Source organism: Chenopodium album, chromosome 24, assembly GCF_948465745.1.
Source record: "Chenopodium album chromosome 24, dcCheAlbu1.1, whole genome shotgun sequence".
Lineage (NCBI taxonomy): Eukaryota > Viridiplantae > Streptophyta > Magnoliopsida > Caryophyllales > Amaranthaceae > Chenopodium > Chenopodium album.
Genome location: NC_137857.1, coordinates 27523976 through 27539687, shown reverse-complemented (window position 1 = coordinate 27539687; position 15712 = coordinate 27523976). Strand labels below are relative to the sequence as shown.

Here is a 15712-nt window from a genome sequence, read left to right as displayed (position 1 = left end):
ATAAACAAGACATCGCAATGCCTTTGTGCTCTACCTAGTTCGCTTTCTTAATTCACATGGATAACCATTTTCCTAAACTACACAAATCCCTTGACATTTTTTTAACCACATAAAAACAAATACAACTTACATTTTTTTAACCACATAAAAACAAATACAACTTTCTATAAATACAAAGCATTTATTTCCAAAGTTGAGAAACATAAAAAGTGTACATAAAATTATTTGCACTCCTTATAAATTAGCTAGATTTTCTTGACTCATATATTATTAGTGTTACCTTCATGGAAAAGCTATTTGTTTTAGTATTTCTCTTTTTACTTTCTTCAATCCAATGTCTTCCTAATAAGCTACATGCACATATAAACTTATGTGACAAAACTCCATACCCTCAAATATGCAACTCACTTATCATCTCAAATGTTCCACCAACATCGCGAGAATCCACCTTAGCAATTCGCGATACTTCTTTCAAGTTAACCCTTGATCATGCCCTAATGGTCCATGGATTGATCTCGTCGATGGACTTTAGTTCACTCGACAAACTAGCCAAGGTTGCTTGGGAGGATTGTCTAGAGCTATACGAGGATACAATACATGAAATGAACCACACAATCTTAGCCTCAAGAAATCATTCTATAACAAAAGATGACATTCAAACATCTTTGAGTGCAGCTAGTACCAACCTAGAGACATGCAAAGATGGGTTTATTGATCTCAACGTGCCCATGAATTCAAAGATGTACACTTTCACATCGACGAATTTTTCTTTATTGCTTACTAATGCACTTGCAATAAACGGAGCCCTCTCAACCATACCATTCAAACCCTACACATGGACACGTACGAGTGGTGTTAATAAGGGTGGTGGTCGACGATTATTAGCCCATGGAATCCCATCATGGATGTCCAAGCGCGATCATAAGCTAATCCACACGTCCATTTTAACTATGAAAGTGGACTTAGTGGTGGCTAAGGATGGTACCGGGAACTATAAGACTATAAGTGAAGCTATAGTTGCTACAAAGCACCTAAGAAATGGAATAGAGAGATTTATTATACACGTAAAAGCCGGTATATACAAAGAAAACGTTGTGATTACAAAGAAGATGATGAATTTGATGTTAATAGGAGATGGAATTGATGCCACAATTGTGACGGGCAACAAGAATGTATTTGATGGTTCCACCACCTTTCGATCAGCAACTTTTGGTGAGTTATTTTACATCACTATGATGAATTCCTAGAAATTAATAGTAATATAAATAATTTCCAATAATTTTGAGTTATAAATAAGCCGTCTAATTTCCTATAATATATGATGCACATTAAACGTATATCACATCAAAAATCCACATGAATTGCCGATAAATAAAGAAGTTTGTTAAGCTTTTATTTGTATTATTGTATTATACTATTGACTATTGAGCATGTCACTAATCCATGTTACGTGATGTTTGTAGGACAAGGCTTGCATTAAATGTGTTTATCTATGTCTAAGCAACAATTTTAAAAACAATTGACTCAAAAAACTTAGACAATAAGAAATAATTTGCACGTCTGTTTCATACTCCCTCCAGTTTATATGTTCTTTTTCTTTTTATTGTACATGTTTGTCAATATTACTTTGACCATAAATATTTATAGTTGCAAAATAATAAAAAATACAATATTTATATAATAGTTAATTACTTACTAAGACGAATCAAAATAAAATCCAACATAACAATATTGTGTTTTTCATATTAAGAATAATTTAGAAGATTATCTTAACTTATAAATAGCGCTAACATTCCAAATGAGAAAAACAAAAAGAATTGGGAGTTATATTTTTGACATCTTACCTTAAGTTGACTAGTGGTGAATTGTCTATTGCTTTGAATTATTTTCAAGTACATCCTCTGATCCTCATATGATAAGTTGAGTTATCATACCAAAGATAATTAATATTTATTTACTTCCTCCACCAATTGGTAATAATTAGACTTTGCAATTATTATTTCGCTTATAGTTTATGTCAAGAAAATTAAGTTCTGACTAATATTACTAAGTTCATATAAGATAAATTCGAGAACAATAACTTATGCTAAGTTAAGTTCAAGAAATATAACGATTATCCATATTCAAATAACAACTAATAATTTAAAATAAATATAGTCAAGTTCGATTAACTAAGTTCAAATAAATAAAGGTAAGTCAACTTTATGTGTTTTATTATCATTATCATCCTTAATAACTTGAAATTCCTAAAATAAGGCCATACATGACAAAACTAATGGCATTAGGTATCTGTTAAGTTCAACGGTTGGGCAAAGAGTTGTATGTTAAAGTAGCGTGGATATGTTAAAGATAAGTAATTGTTGGAATGTTAAAATACATTAATAAGCTGTACATATTTTGGAAAAAACTATGCTAACAATTTGACATACGTTATAATGCGTAGTATATTATTAGGATCGGAGTAACTACTACCTAATAAACCTCTAGCTTAATTACCAAACATAATGGAATAAAATTTTTAGATATTGATAAATTTTGAAGTATATTTTATACAATTCTTGCTAGACAGATTACTTATTATTGTAAATGTCATGCAGGTATTTCAGGGAATGGCTTCATAGCAAAAGGCATAACATTTGAAAACACAGCCGGACCACAAAAACACCAAGCAGTTGCCCTTCGATCTGGATCCGATTTCTCGATTTTTTACCGTTGTAGCTTCAAAGGGTACCAAGACACCCTCTACGTCCACTCCAAGCGTCAATTCTACAAAGAATGTGACATCTACGGTACAGTCGATTTTATATTTGGTAACGCGGCTGCTATCATCCAAAACTGCAATATATACGCAAGGAGACCAATGATCAACCAAAAGAACACCGTTACAGCCCAAGGAAGATCCGACCCTAATGAGAACACGGGGATCGTGATCCACGACTCGATCATCGAGGCTGCTCCGGACCTTAAGGTTGTCCAAGGTTCATTTCAGACCTTCCTAGGGAGGCCTTGGAAAATGTATTCAAGAACTGTGGTTATGAAGTCTAACATTGATGGAATGGTGGATGAAGCCGGGTGGGCCCCGTGGAATGGGGACTTTGCGTTAAAGACACTATATTATGGGGAGTATATGAACTATGGTGCCGGAGCAGGTACCCGTGGCCGAGTCAGGTGGCCCGGGTACCGTGTCATTACTAGTCCGATTGAGGCTGGAAGGTTTACTGTTGGGAGATTTTTGGCTGGGGATCAGTGGATTCCTGCCTCTGGAGTGCCATTCACATATGGCTTGTGATTATATTTTTAACTATGCATGCTCGTCTCTAAAAGTTATTTCTGTTGGGCGGTAAGTGTCTTTTTAAAAAAGTCAAAACAGGAACAAGTTTTAGAAACACAAAGAATAATGATGTGTTAAACATTACTCTGTATATTATTACGAAGTACTTGTATATGCTTTCCCGTCAAAAAAAAAAAAAAAAAAAAAGTACTTGTATATGCTATCCCCTCAAAAAAAAAAAAAAAAAAAAAAAAAAAAAAAAAAAAAAAAGAGAGAGTAGTTGTATATGCTAGTCATAGCTGCAATTTATAGCGTAAGGGCTTAAGCGAGTTCAAATCATATTATTACTAACATGTAAACATATTGTCATTATTATTTGTAAGTTGTTGGTTCATTAATCGAACCCAATGTATATTTTAAATGTATACTTCTTGTAATTTTAAGAAAATAGTAAATGAATTCGCTTGAAGCTTTAATTTGCAATAATTTTCTCGAGAATAAATCATAATTTACCGGTAGAACACTTAACTTAAAGAACATAGGACTTACGAACTTGAAGGTGTTCTCGCAAGCATGAAACCGGCACTAGCTACTAGACACTGGCCACCGACACTTGCAACTTCAGCGCCTGTCATAACTGTCCCTGTGGCGCATAGAGTTGAATCATATTGGGTCATTATATGAATGGCTGTATGTTCTTTGCAAGTCAGCTTGGATAACTAAAACAAAGTTTAAAGCTTGGTAGCTAAGAGAAGCTTTTATATGCTGTCTTGAGAATTTGCATAATGAAATTCATTACATATCAGGGTTGGTAATACAATGATAAATGAGGGTAAATCTACGAACATAGCTCACAAAGTATCATACGGAGAGTAGATAAGGTGACTTCATATTTCCAAATTTCTTTCAATACCACAATTTGGTTAACTGTGACGCATCATTTCAGATGCATATAATCTTGGATTCTTGGGTCTTGACTACCATGCTTCAAGGCTTCTGAAAGTGATGTGTGCCTCGATTGACATGCTGTCCTAAACCATAGCTCCACTTACAAGCCAATGTCAGTGTAAGGCCTGGAATCTTGCACCAGATGTTTCAGCTATTTCGCACAAATTTTGGCAAGCTGCTCAAGGTTCTTGATACCCACAATAACAACTGTTAAAGTGAGTCACCAGACCAACTAATATGCAAAGACAACAGCTGCAATAGTTGGTTAGGTTTGCTCTTGTTTTGTTGTTGTCGCAGTCTTCACCTTCTCTAGTTGTTTCCGAATGTAAGCCTGTCGAAGCTTTTCTCGACGAGCTGCTGCTTGTTCTTGCCGACGTAACTTTAGTTCAGAAGTATTTACTCTGGCTTGATTCACCTCTTCATGAACTTCCCTATAAGTATCAATTGGAAAAAGATAGTAAATAAGGAATCCATATGTTATACATATATTTATTAAATTACCACAAAAGAAAAGGAATATTAACAAGATCATAACATTATGCAGTAAGTAGTTGAATCCAAAATAGTTTAGCCCAACCATTCATGGTGGTTAGTCATTAACCAGCTAATTTTGCAGCTCTGAGCTACTAGGCAAATAATAAAATTATACTCAAGCTTGTGATCCACTGAAATTTGCAATTGCGAGATTATGTGTCTAGATGCTGAACTTTTATCATGTTAGCAGGAAGTAAGTTGTGCAAACCCTTCCTAGATGCAAATAAGCATTCTAAGCCACTCTTCTGCTCCAAAACCCTTCTTATTCAAGATTTCTAGTTAGTGATAATGTGCAGGATTATCAAATTCATTATTTTGTAGTACAATCAGATTGCAAGCACAGTACAAGGCTACAATCACAAATAATACCTTACGACTTTACGAGAAATTCAGTATGATCACAGGTGAAATGGAGAGGTGAGGCTCAGAGTAGTAGTCTCAGCCTCTCAGATCTAAAGAACAGGTCCATGATCACAGAGGAGCAGCACTAAACAATAACCCTACTATAACTTGAGCAAAAAAAAAAAAAAAGGATGATAAACAAACAAACAGAGTTTTTACTTTCAGAAGTATATCAGAAAGATAAAATACCCAATGGGGCAAGATTAGCAAATGATTTAAGAGCAGCTTAAGTCAGCTTAAGATGCCTTCAAAATACAACCTATATGTAAAATGCTTGTCCTCACAAGTGACGCATCCACAGAAATAAACTCCACATAGTAGATTACAATTATGTGCTAATAACATCAAAAGTTTTTCCATATCCCTGCACAAAATATGTATGCAGTAGGCTATACTGCAACCACATGGAATGAATAGCCTCATCCCTCATGTACTAAATGGCAAGTGTGTCTAACATCAAAGAGTTTCTCGAGATTCTATAATGAACAAATACTATGTATCTGGTTCTCTGGGACCATGAAGCCAGCAAGGGGTTGACAATGTTTTATTCATCTTTCATTAAGTAATTCCCCTCGATTTTCTATTGGGGCTTATAAATCGGGGCTAATTTGTCTCTATTGTGGGATTACTCTTAATACTACCTCCGTTTCATAAAATCTACAACAAACTCCCTTTCACATTCTCCAAGACAAAATTTGTTAAGCAAAGATTAGTATAAAAAGGGTCATGTGATTAATTGGATGAGAGAGAAAGTAACACCACCAACAACCACCTTATAACCCACCCTCTCACCATCACTTAGCAGCTCGCACCACCACCCAAACCCCACCCAACTAACTCACACCACCACTTAGCAGCTCGCACCACCACCCAAACCCCACCCAACTAACTCACACCACCACCCAAAACCCACCCAACCAACTCGCACCCACCCAACCAACTTGCACCACCACCCAACGAACCCACCCAACCAACTCACACAACCAGCCGACCACCTCCAACAAACCGAAACCCCAACTAACTCGCACAACCAATCGACCATCACCGATCAGCCGTCCACCAATGAACCCACCCAACGAACCGAAACAACCACCTTACCACCTTCAACAAACCGAAACCTTAACAAAACACCACTAATTTAGATCCAAAACCCCAACAAACCACCACCAAGGAAACGAATCAAAATCCCACCTCACCACTGCTATGGACTGATCCACCACCACCACACCCCAGCCTACCACCTTAGCCACCATCCACCATCACTGAACCCACCCTAGCAACCACCCACCCTTACCGAAACCACCTTATCCACCACCCTCACCAAAAGCGCCAATACTGAATACCCTAATTGGAATTGCCAACACCGTCTTTCCATCACCACCATTTAACCTCACCATCGTCATTAGCACTATCATCGCCACCACCAGATCTACAAATTTAATCACCACTACCACTCTTCTAATCTACAAGTTTTACAAACCTTTAATTAAGGAAGAGAAAATAATGTCAGTTGCTTATGCAATGAGAAGCCATTGCAAGAAACTCGCTAAATTGGGCCATTCTTTGACAGGACTTCAATTCCTCTAAATGATATTATAATTTCGAAATCACTATTCTTGCCGGAAACTGGTCTGTATTTTCCATTTTTCCATTGGCCTGAGGTGGTGGTAGATATGTATATGGGTGGTGCAGTTTTGTGATTGATTAAGTGAGTGGGTGAGTGAAATATTAGATTTATGAATTGAGTGTGTAATGTGCCCCTTTTTCTTTCTCTTCCTTTTTCTTGGTAGGTGTGAAAGGGTGTATGTTGCACATAAAAGAAAATAGAGGAAGTATATTAACTCCCTACTTCTTAACCTAGCCTGACTTCGGTAGGCACTTTTCCTCAAGAACAATACGTGTGTTCTTGATTGTCGTTTTTTTATTCCTCTCACATCTGCTATACAGATTACTTATATCAAAGCACTTTCTCTAAGGAATTCCACGAGGCTAAAGTTGTGTAATTAGAGCTTAAAACTTGATGGAGTCTCAACTCGTCTTACAAACTTCTAACAGTCTACAATCAAACAACAGTTTGATTTCCATATTTGAGTGCAAAATTGTGCAATTACTTATCATGGGAGACAAGGGGCTCCGTGCTTCCCTGCAATCATCTATCCCATAAATGAATGGAAATAATGCCGAACCAACTTAATAGCTCATAGTTTTTTTTTACCATTCCTGATTAGGATGTCCTAAAATGTTTGCTAATTTCTTAGTTTGACTACACCAATACCTAACTGTTAATTCCTTCCCTACCCATGATAATTTTGAAAATAACTTCACTTGGAATATGTGACATTGGACTGTACCTAACGGTCCTAACCACACCTAGCTTATCCTCACATCAATGACATGGAGAAATGATATTCCTTCAAATCAACTAAGAGGAAACAACATCACTTCCTACAAACAATTGTTCTAATGCATGAAACCGAAGAAGAGTAATTTCATAAAGCTAAAAGTCTATGACAAAGTATATACGCTCTGATATAGGGACTTGCCTGACAAAACGTTTGTGTTCATCAATGTCGAGCATTCCAGCACTACGCCCCAATCCCATGGGCTTTGAATTAAAAGGTAAAAAATCATCATATTCATCAGTCTTTGCAGATACTTTACTAGAAGAAGAATCATTAGCTTGCAGTTCCTGATGTCCCTCTTCCTCTTGACCCTTGCGGAAAAAATCAACACAATACTTCTCTTTCTCTTCCTCATCTGAAAGTTCTCCCCTGGCAAGTTTTTCATACAACGCAGCCTTTTTCTCCAATGCTGCATAGCTAGCAGAACCATCACTAACAGCCTTAAGTGCGAGCTTGTCCCTGTGATGTAATAATGGAATAATGTAAGCTAGCAAAAATAAATGCAGATGTAGCAAACTGCGACATAATAAGTGGAAAAGTCAAGTTAGCAGCAAAAAGCATTGGAAGCCAAATGGCCATTATTTAGACAAGCTTTCATTTTCACTCAAAATATAAAGTCCTGGGTTAGGAGAAGAACTTTCTTCATCAGCCATACTTTTGTAGAAAAAATTGATTTCAGAGGAAGCTAATTCAGTGACTTTCATGCTCTAGGCCAGTACAGTATTTAAAATACCAAGACCTGTTGCTCCTTGTTAATTAGGTGAAAGCTCTTTCACCCCTCTCAAGCCAACTTCTTTGACATTCTCTAATAAATTTTAACCACAAAAGGAACCCCTAGAACAATGTCAACTCAAAAAACCAAACTAGTACTTTCACCCGCCTAAGCCCTAATTCTATAAACTCTAGAATAATGGCCAGTCAAAACTCAAAAATCAAAAATAACCCTTCTAGATCAAAGAGAAATCTCAATGGAGTTCTCAAGATGTATTTATACTATCTCAGCAGCAATCAGTCTACTATATCTAATTTTTTTTATCAGTACCACGCACTAACCACTAAATTATTCATCTAGAACCTCGCCATCTTGAAGAATCAAGCACTACCAAGTACCAATCTGGCTTAATCAAAAGCACAATACTAGTTGTTTCAAACTTCCCCTAAACCTTTCAAGTGGCTATACTGCATCTCTTCTCCAACGAACTCACAATACAACCTAACTCATCAAATTCTTACCAAATTTCATATCCTTACTCCCAAACTCTAATTTCAATCAATGGTCTTTATCTTATAGCTTAGTTCAAACAATTATATAACTCACTTTCACTCTATCTAACCCAAAATTAGCATCCTAATACGTTATCGAATACCACGATGGTATCATTCCTTCAATCAACATAACACAAACCCCAAACAAAATGTAATTTTTCCATACCCACTTAGTCTAATTCAACAGCTAAAACAAAAACCCTAATAACATTAAATTTGGGTACAAAATTAATGAAAAAAACCAATCATTTCTAAGCAAATCAATCATACAAAACAATTGGCAACTCCTAAATAAAGCAATCAAACACAACATAAAATACATAAAATCAATGAACAAGCAAAACCCAGAAAGAGGAGAGAAAATTACTGATGAGCCCGCGCATCAACGCCAGAATTTTTGCGAGAAAAGGCGTTATTAGCAGTGATCTTCTTCTTGGCGCGATGATATTCAACATCAGCACCAGAAAGTTCCTTGGATTTCTTGGCATCTTCCTGGGATTTGTACAGTTCAGCTTTGAGTTCAAAGATGGAAGAAGCACCAACACCTTCAATGGCTTTGTGCTTCTTCGGCATAATTGTGGATTCTGTCAGCCATCCTAGAGATTCTGCCCACACCGTCTTCCTCTTTTCCTCTTGTTCCGCCATTGTTGTTGATTCTTTCTCTCTTTTAATGCAGAGGTTGTTGGAATGTTGAGTAGTTCTTCTTCAATTTCTGGGTTATTGACTTTTTCGAATTTGTAGTTTTTGATTTTATGGAAAACAAGGATGTGCTTCGTTTTCACGATTGGATTTCCTATCGTATTGATTCGGGGAAACTAAGGTTCGGGTTTGAACTTTGAAGCGTGTTATTTCATACTCCCTTCTAGAGCTGGCCATGGGCCGTGCCGGCCGCAGGCGACACCAGCCCGTCGCAACACGGTGACCGATGAGCTGTGGGCCGTGCCATTAATAAGATTTCGAAAATTGGGCACGAGCTAGCACAAATCCGCGGGCGGCACGATAGTTTGTCCCACCAACACGACATGTCAAACACAACCATAAAAATAGCATAAATAATATAAAGAACTATAATAATAAAAATAAGAATAATAAAAGAACAATAATAATATTATAATAAAAAAAAACATAAACAAAATTAATAATAAAATTACTTAAATCTAATCTAATCTAATCTAGTCTAATCTAATATATATATAAAAATAAAGTAGGCATTATTGAAGAACATTCGGCTCGCCACATAAGCAAAGGTATATTTTTGACCAATTAAAAATTAAATTTCTACTTTATTTTAGAATTAAAAAATTCACTTGTCACCTAAATAAAAGTGATGAATGAAATTTAAGAATTTTGCCACATATGTAACAATGAATAGTGATTTGTGAGGCCTTACAAAGGGAGGTTAGTTATGTATGTGAATATACATAACGAGGGGTACGGTGGTCTTCTTATATGATTTTTGAAAATTCCTAAGTAGCACTCTCGTTTTGCTATGTGTCATCCCGTTTCTGTACTTGAAACAAAATATTGTTTTATATTGTCTTTGGTAAAAGAGCCCTTTTGAATTTGTTGTTATTATTGGAGTCTCTATCTCTCTCCTCCCTCCATTCTTGTTCTGTTTTTCTCTGTGTTCTTTTCTCTATTCTTCCTTGTGTCATTTTTTTCGTCTCCAAATTCAGTGATTTCATAAGTTAAATCCTCGACCTTTGGTGGCGTTGCGTTTGCGAGGCCTGCAGCCTAGTTTGGAGTGGTGGGAAGCGGAATTTGCAAGTGTTGGTGAGCCCTAAGTAGGTGAAGAGCTTAATTTGTTGGGTTTAAAGGTTAGTTTTTTTTTTTTTTTTTTTTATATTTGCATGTGATGGTAATTGCGTGTTCTTGGTTGTTTGAATTAAGTGTTTACTTACCGAAAATGGTTCTGAAAGTGCTATTATTGTTAGGGGTGAAGTGAATGTGATAGTTTAAATTGATTGTAATAATTGTAAATTTGTAATTGGATTCCTATTTTGCCATTAAATGGGTCAATGTATTTACTGATTTATTGTGATTTTACGAATTAGGGTTTGGTTACCTACGTAGTTTGATGGATGATTGAGTAGCGATTTGTGACAGATGAATGAGGACACTTACTTGAAACATGAATGAGTGTGGATTAATCAGAATTTGGTTTATGTTTGAAGGTGCCTGGTTAATTCATCTGATGGTGAAATTCAAACTGATTTGGATTGATTTTGTGCGTGTTTTGTCTCTGCATTTTTGAATTGTGTTTGAGAGGGAGTGTTTGTGTTTTAATTGTTTGTTAGTGTGTACATTGAATTTGGAATTGGTGTTTGTGTGATTGTAATATATGTTTGTGTGCTTGTCAAAACTTGAAATAGGGTTTATGTTTTGGTTACTGGTTGATTTAATTGGATAGGGTGATGAGGAAGACAATGGTGCGGTCCATGACATGGAAGAAGGGATTGGTGAGTTTATTGTGTAATAATTTTTGTTGTTTTGTGGTCAAGTGTTAGATATTGGTATATAATTGTTTGTTATTCTTTGTACAAGGCTCCTTCAAAGTGTGGTAATGGTGTGAAGGGGCAAGGACAGAAGGATGGGGTTTGGCCGAAGTCCCCTGTTGTCCCTACAGGGCGAAGCAATAAATGATTGATGAGGATTATGAGGATGTACTGTAGAGCTGTTTGAGGATGAAATCTGTGATATTTACAGTAATAATAACAATGGTGAAGGTGAGTCATTCACAAGTTCTTGTTTTGTGGAGAACTTGATGATGGAGTACATTAAGAGGAAGTCTCGGAAGAGGAAAGTGACAGGGGAAGGAAATCATCAAAGGCGGAAGGTAACCTTTTATAAATTTATTTAGCTGTCTTTACATGATACTATTTTTTTTTGGTGGGTTCTAATCCTTGGTTGCTTTGTCTGTATCTGAATGTTGATGTAGGTACCAACACTTGAAGGGAATAAGGTAATTAGTAAAGGGGAGGTTTTGAAGACCCATCATGAGAATGTAGGCCAGGTAATTCTTGTTAGTGTATGTGAATTTTTGGTTATGGTGTGTTTGTATGAATATTTGTATTAAAAATGATTCCTTTGTTGTTTGGTTCTTTTTTGTAATGAATTTTATTGTGCACATTGTGGCAGTATCCGAATATTGTGTGCCGGGTCGAGTCATTTGGTGTTTCAATTTCCGCGTTTGATTCGAAGCGGAAAGATTTAGTTAGGAGGAGGGTTTTGGTGGCTTGCTGGATTTGGACATGAAGAATATCCCAAGGAAATTTTATTATTGGCTTATGGCAAAGGTTCGGGAAGATGCAACTATGGTTTTTGGATAAGGTGAAATTCTACCGATGTGTGCTAACCAGGTGAGGTGTGTGCTAGGGATCCTGATGGGTTCGAAACCAGTGCCTATGGATATTGGAGATGATGAACAGAAGATTATGATGGTGAAATCCATGTACGATGCATATGGAACGGGACCGAAGAAGGAGACAATATCTTTGAAAGCTACTTCGAGTGTGTTGTGTCCATTGAGCAGTGATCACAAGCCTGTGCAGTTATTGACAGACTATGATGAGGAGGAATTCATGGTTGCTTTTTTAAATGTTGTGCTCGGCAAACTACTATGCACCACAACTAATTCTTCTAAGTTGGCTTCCTCCCTAATTCCTTGTGCAACTGTGGCCAGTGAAGCTTCTGAGTACGATTGGTGTACTTTCACCATGGATTGGCTCTGTGACACAGCGCATCGTTTCCAGTCCAAGTTTATGCGGGACGGGTTTAGATCCGGATGCGGAGGTAGCTTTCTGTTTTTGACGGTGAGTGTTTACCATTAGTTTTGTTAAAATTGTCATTTACTGGTTAAACTTATCCCTTTGTATTAATTGATCTCTAAATTGTTGTCCCAGATATTTTATCTAGATCACCTGCACCGGAAACCTGTGAAATGGGGAGTGTTCCCAAGGGTGAAAATATGGAATTCTATGGAGATAAGGGCAGCTCTTATGGAAGACAAGTTGAACCGTGACGAGTATGGGAAGTTGTTGGTAAGTGCAGCTGTTATTTATAGGTGGTTCTTTTTATGTGTTACCGTGCTCACTTGATGTATTACTTTGAAGGCATTTGATATAGCGTACGGTGAGGAACATTCCCTTGTAACCAGGGATGCGGATTGTCTGGCACGGGATGTATCTGTTCTCACTAATACCCAGCAGAGAAATGCTATGTTGTCAGATGTGAAGGAGAGGGTAGAATTATGTATGTTATTTCTGTAATCTATAAATGTAATACTTTGTTCAAGTCTAATGTATTTGATATTAAACTATGGACATTGCAGTTGATTGCACAATTAACCCCGAAGTTGGAGACCCTTGTGGAGGGAGTTGTTGCAAAATCATTTAATTGTTTCGTTTCGAAGATGACTCGCACAACTGTTGAGTATTTTTTCACTAATGTAAATCTAATGAATACTACTGGGAGTACCGGACCGAGGGAGAAAGGTCAGGACCGAAATGTTGTTGAGCATTTTTTCACAAACCAAATGAATACTAGGAGTAGTGGACTGAGGGACAAAGAACACAATGAGAATGGGGAATCCAAACTTTACAAAGAAACTGACCCAGAATATTCGGCTAACAATCATAATTCACCCATTATGGAAGACCCATGAATGCTAAGCTCGGGTTGTTCGAGAAGAGGATTGTCACCTTTGTCAAAGGGTGGAAAGACAAGAAAAATGATAATAAGTAAGCGTTTTCATGATGAGTAAGCGTATTCATAAACAAGTATTTTTTTTTATTATTTTATAAGTTGATAGTCTATTTTTGTGCACTGTGTAGGCCTGGCCCATCACTTATTAAATGTGATGGGATTGATGCAACGCAACGAGATTGTTATCGTGTTGTTTCGCCGAGGGCTAGGGTTGGCGATCAATATGTCAGGATGGCTTCGATACTTTATACCCAAAATGTGGTCAGCCCAACATTCTATGAAAAGGATTCTTTTAGCTCCTTCTTATGCGATGAGTGTAGCACGCCACTGATCCTTCTCTTTGCCTATTAATAAATAGATGAGAACTTTGCATTAATTTTTGTATTTGGTGTGCTAACATTTTGTGATGCTTGGGAAAGACGAGTACATAGATCTTGGGAAAAAATACTGCAGGACTTTCCTTAGTCATCCTCTGGAACAAATTCAAACTGTATGTGTGCAACTTGTTTGTCCTTATGTTGGCCCTGGAAAAGAATGCAGAACACTTGTTGTGACAATTTATTTTCCCTTTTTAAAATAGATTTGGTAATAAATTATGTGCTTCATGTAATAGGTTTTTGTCCCTGTGTTGGTCCCGAAAAAGAATGCACAACACTGGTTTTATCTTGCTTTGGAATTAAAATCCCAGAGGATTTGGATGATTGACTTTATGTATGAAGAGTCGTACTCGAAGCATGAGCCCATTGTTGATAAGCTGGTAAGCTACATCTTTACAGGGCACTATGTATATATGTATATAGTTCTGGGCATCCTAAATATATTTATTTATGTCAATTGGTAATGTGTATGTGTAGGATATATTTCAAGCATCTCAAACTTGAACTCCACTGTGATCATGCATTTAAGCATGGTGACGTCCAAAGGGAAAGAAGTTAGAGCAAAAAAGTCGCCAACAAGTTTTAGGAACTTGTAAACCGTTCACAGGGTGAAAGTTACACCCCTTCACAATCCTAGAGATCACTAACTCCATAGTGGTCTGGAACCATGACTGGATATTCGGGGATGAAGGTACGAATCCAACCTAAAAGAAATTGAACCCCCCCCCTAAAATAGGCCTCTACTTTATTCTTCTCATATTCATGTGCGCTTTCTGACTAATATGCAATCATTAGGTTTATCTTAAACCCGTTTTTTCTATGTTGGTTGATTTTTAATGCACAAATAAATCTATTATTGGCGATCACTTGAATTAAAATCATATTAGCCTAAATCAAATTATTAATTATCTTAGTAGGCGTGATTTCAAGTACAAATTCCCTTTAAACTTGCATAAAAAGCGTGATCAAGCAATAACAATAATATATATTAAGCAACATGATAATAATAAATCGAACAATCATCGTCATAATAATCTCAATAATGATTAATAATAATAGCAAGATCCTAGGCATGATACTAACAAGATTAATAACAAACCCTAACATGTCACTAAACAATTATGATCAAAGCTTTAACCCTAACATGATACTAACATGATATTAGGAGGAATAGGAAGCACCCTAAACATGACACTAGAAAGTAATAATAGCATCCTAACATGATACTAGGAATTAATAAATAATACCCTAAACATGATACTAGGAATTAATACAATTTAAGCATGCTTTTTAAAAAATAGAGTAATAAAATTACTGACTTTGATGCATTGTACCTCTTTCTAATAACAAAATACACGCGTTAGTGACTTCAAGGAAAATAATAAAATCAAACAATTAAATTAAATAATTAAATTAAAGAGATGAAGTTAGAAATTGGAATTGGGTCCAAACCCTCAGAAATTATCAATCTCGAACTTGGCTCGGTGTGTTTAAAACTTGTGAATGCGGAATTATGTATTTTGAAAAGGGCTAGGCTTAATTAGAAAAAGAATAGTGAGAGAATAAGCTTTAGTTTAGAGAGAGAAGAGAGATGATTGTGATCTAGCTTGTTGATGATTGAAAACGGGGAAATATGACCTCTATTTATAGAAAAAATAGTCTGTAAATCGATAGAGTTCGAATCGAATTAAAATTGGTTCTGTCGCAGACTATCGCATGGCGACAAACTTGTCGTTTGGCGCTGGGATATTTTTTTGCGGATTTTTGTTTATTATATATTTTGATCCGGAAGTCCAAAAAAGTCATAT

At 36.4% G+C, this 15712-nt stretch overlaps 2 protein-coding genes across 2 annotated transcripts; one reads left to right on the top strand and one right to left on the bottom strand.

The window, feature by feature from the left end:
* The first annotated feature begins 214 nt into the window (after positions 1 to 214).
* On the top strand, positions 215 to 3719 carry LOC145611185 (pectinesterase-like). Its single transcript, XM_081666476.1, has 2 exons — positions 215 to 1212; positions 2598 to 3719. Exons 1-2 carry the CDS (start codon positions 285 to 287, stop codon positions 3287 to 3289), a joined length of 1620 nt encoding a protein of 539 aa, XP_081522602.1. The 5' UTR covers positions 215 to 284; the 3' UTR covers positions 3290 to 3719.
* Positions 3720 to 4007: 288 nt separating this feature from the next.
* On the bottom strand, positions 4008 to 9866 carry LOC145611896 (uncharacterized protein At4g18257-like). The gene is made up of 3 exons (XM_081667280.1): positions 9191 to 9866; positions 7699 to 8016; positions 4008 to 4650 (listed from the first exon to the last, which is right to left on the bottom strand). Exons 1-3 carry the CDS (start codon positions 9466 to 9468, stop codon positions 4485 to 4487), a joined length of 762 nt encoding a protein of 253 aa, XP_081523406.1. The 5' UTR covers positions 9469 to 9866; the 3' UTR covers positions 4008 to 4484.
* Positions 9867 to 15712: the final 5846 nt, after the last annotated feature.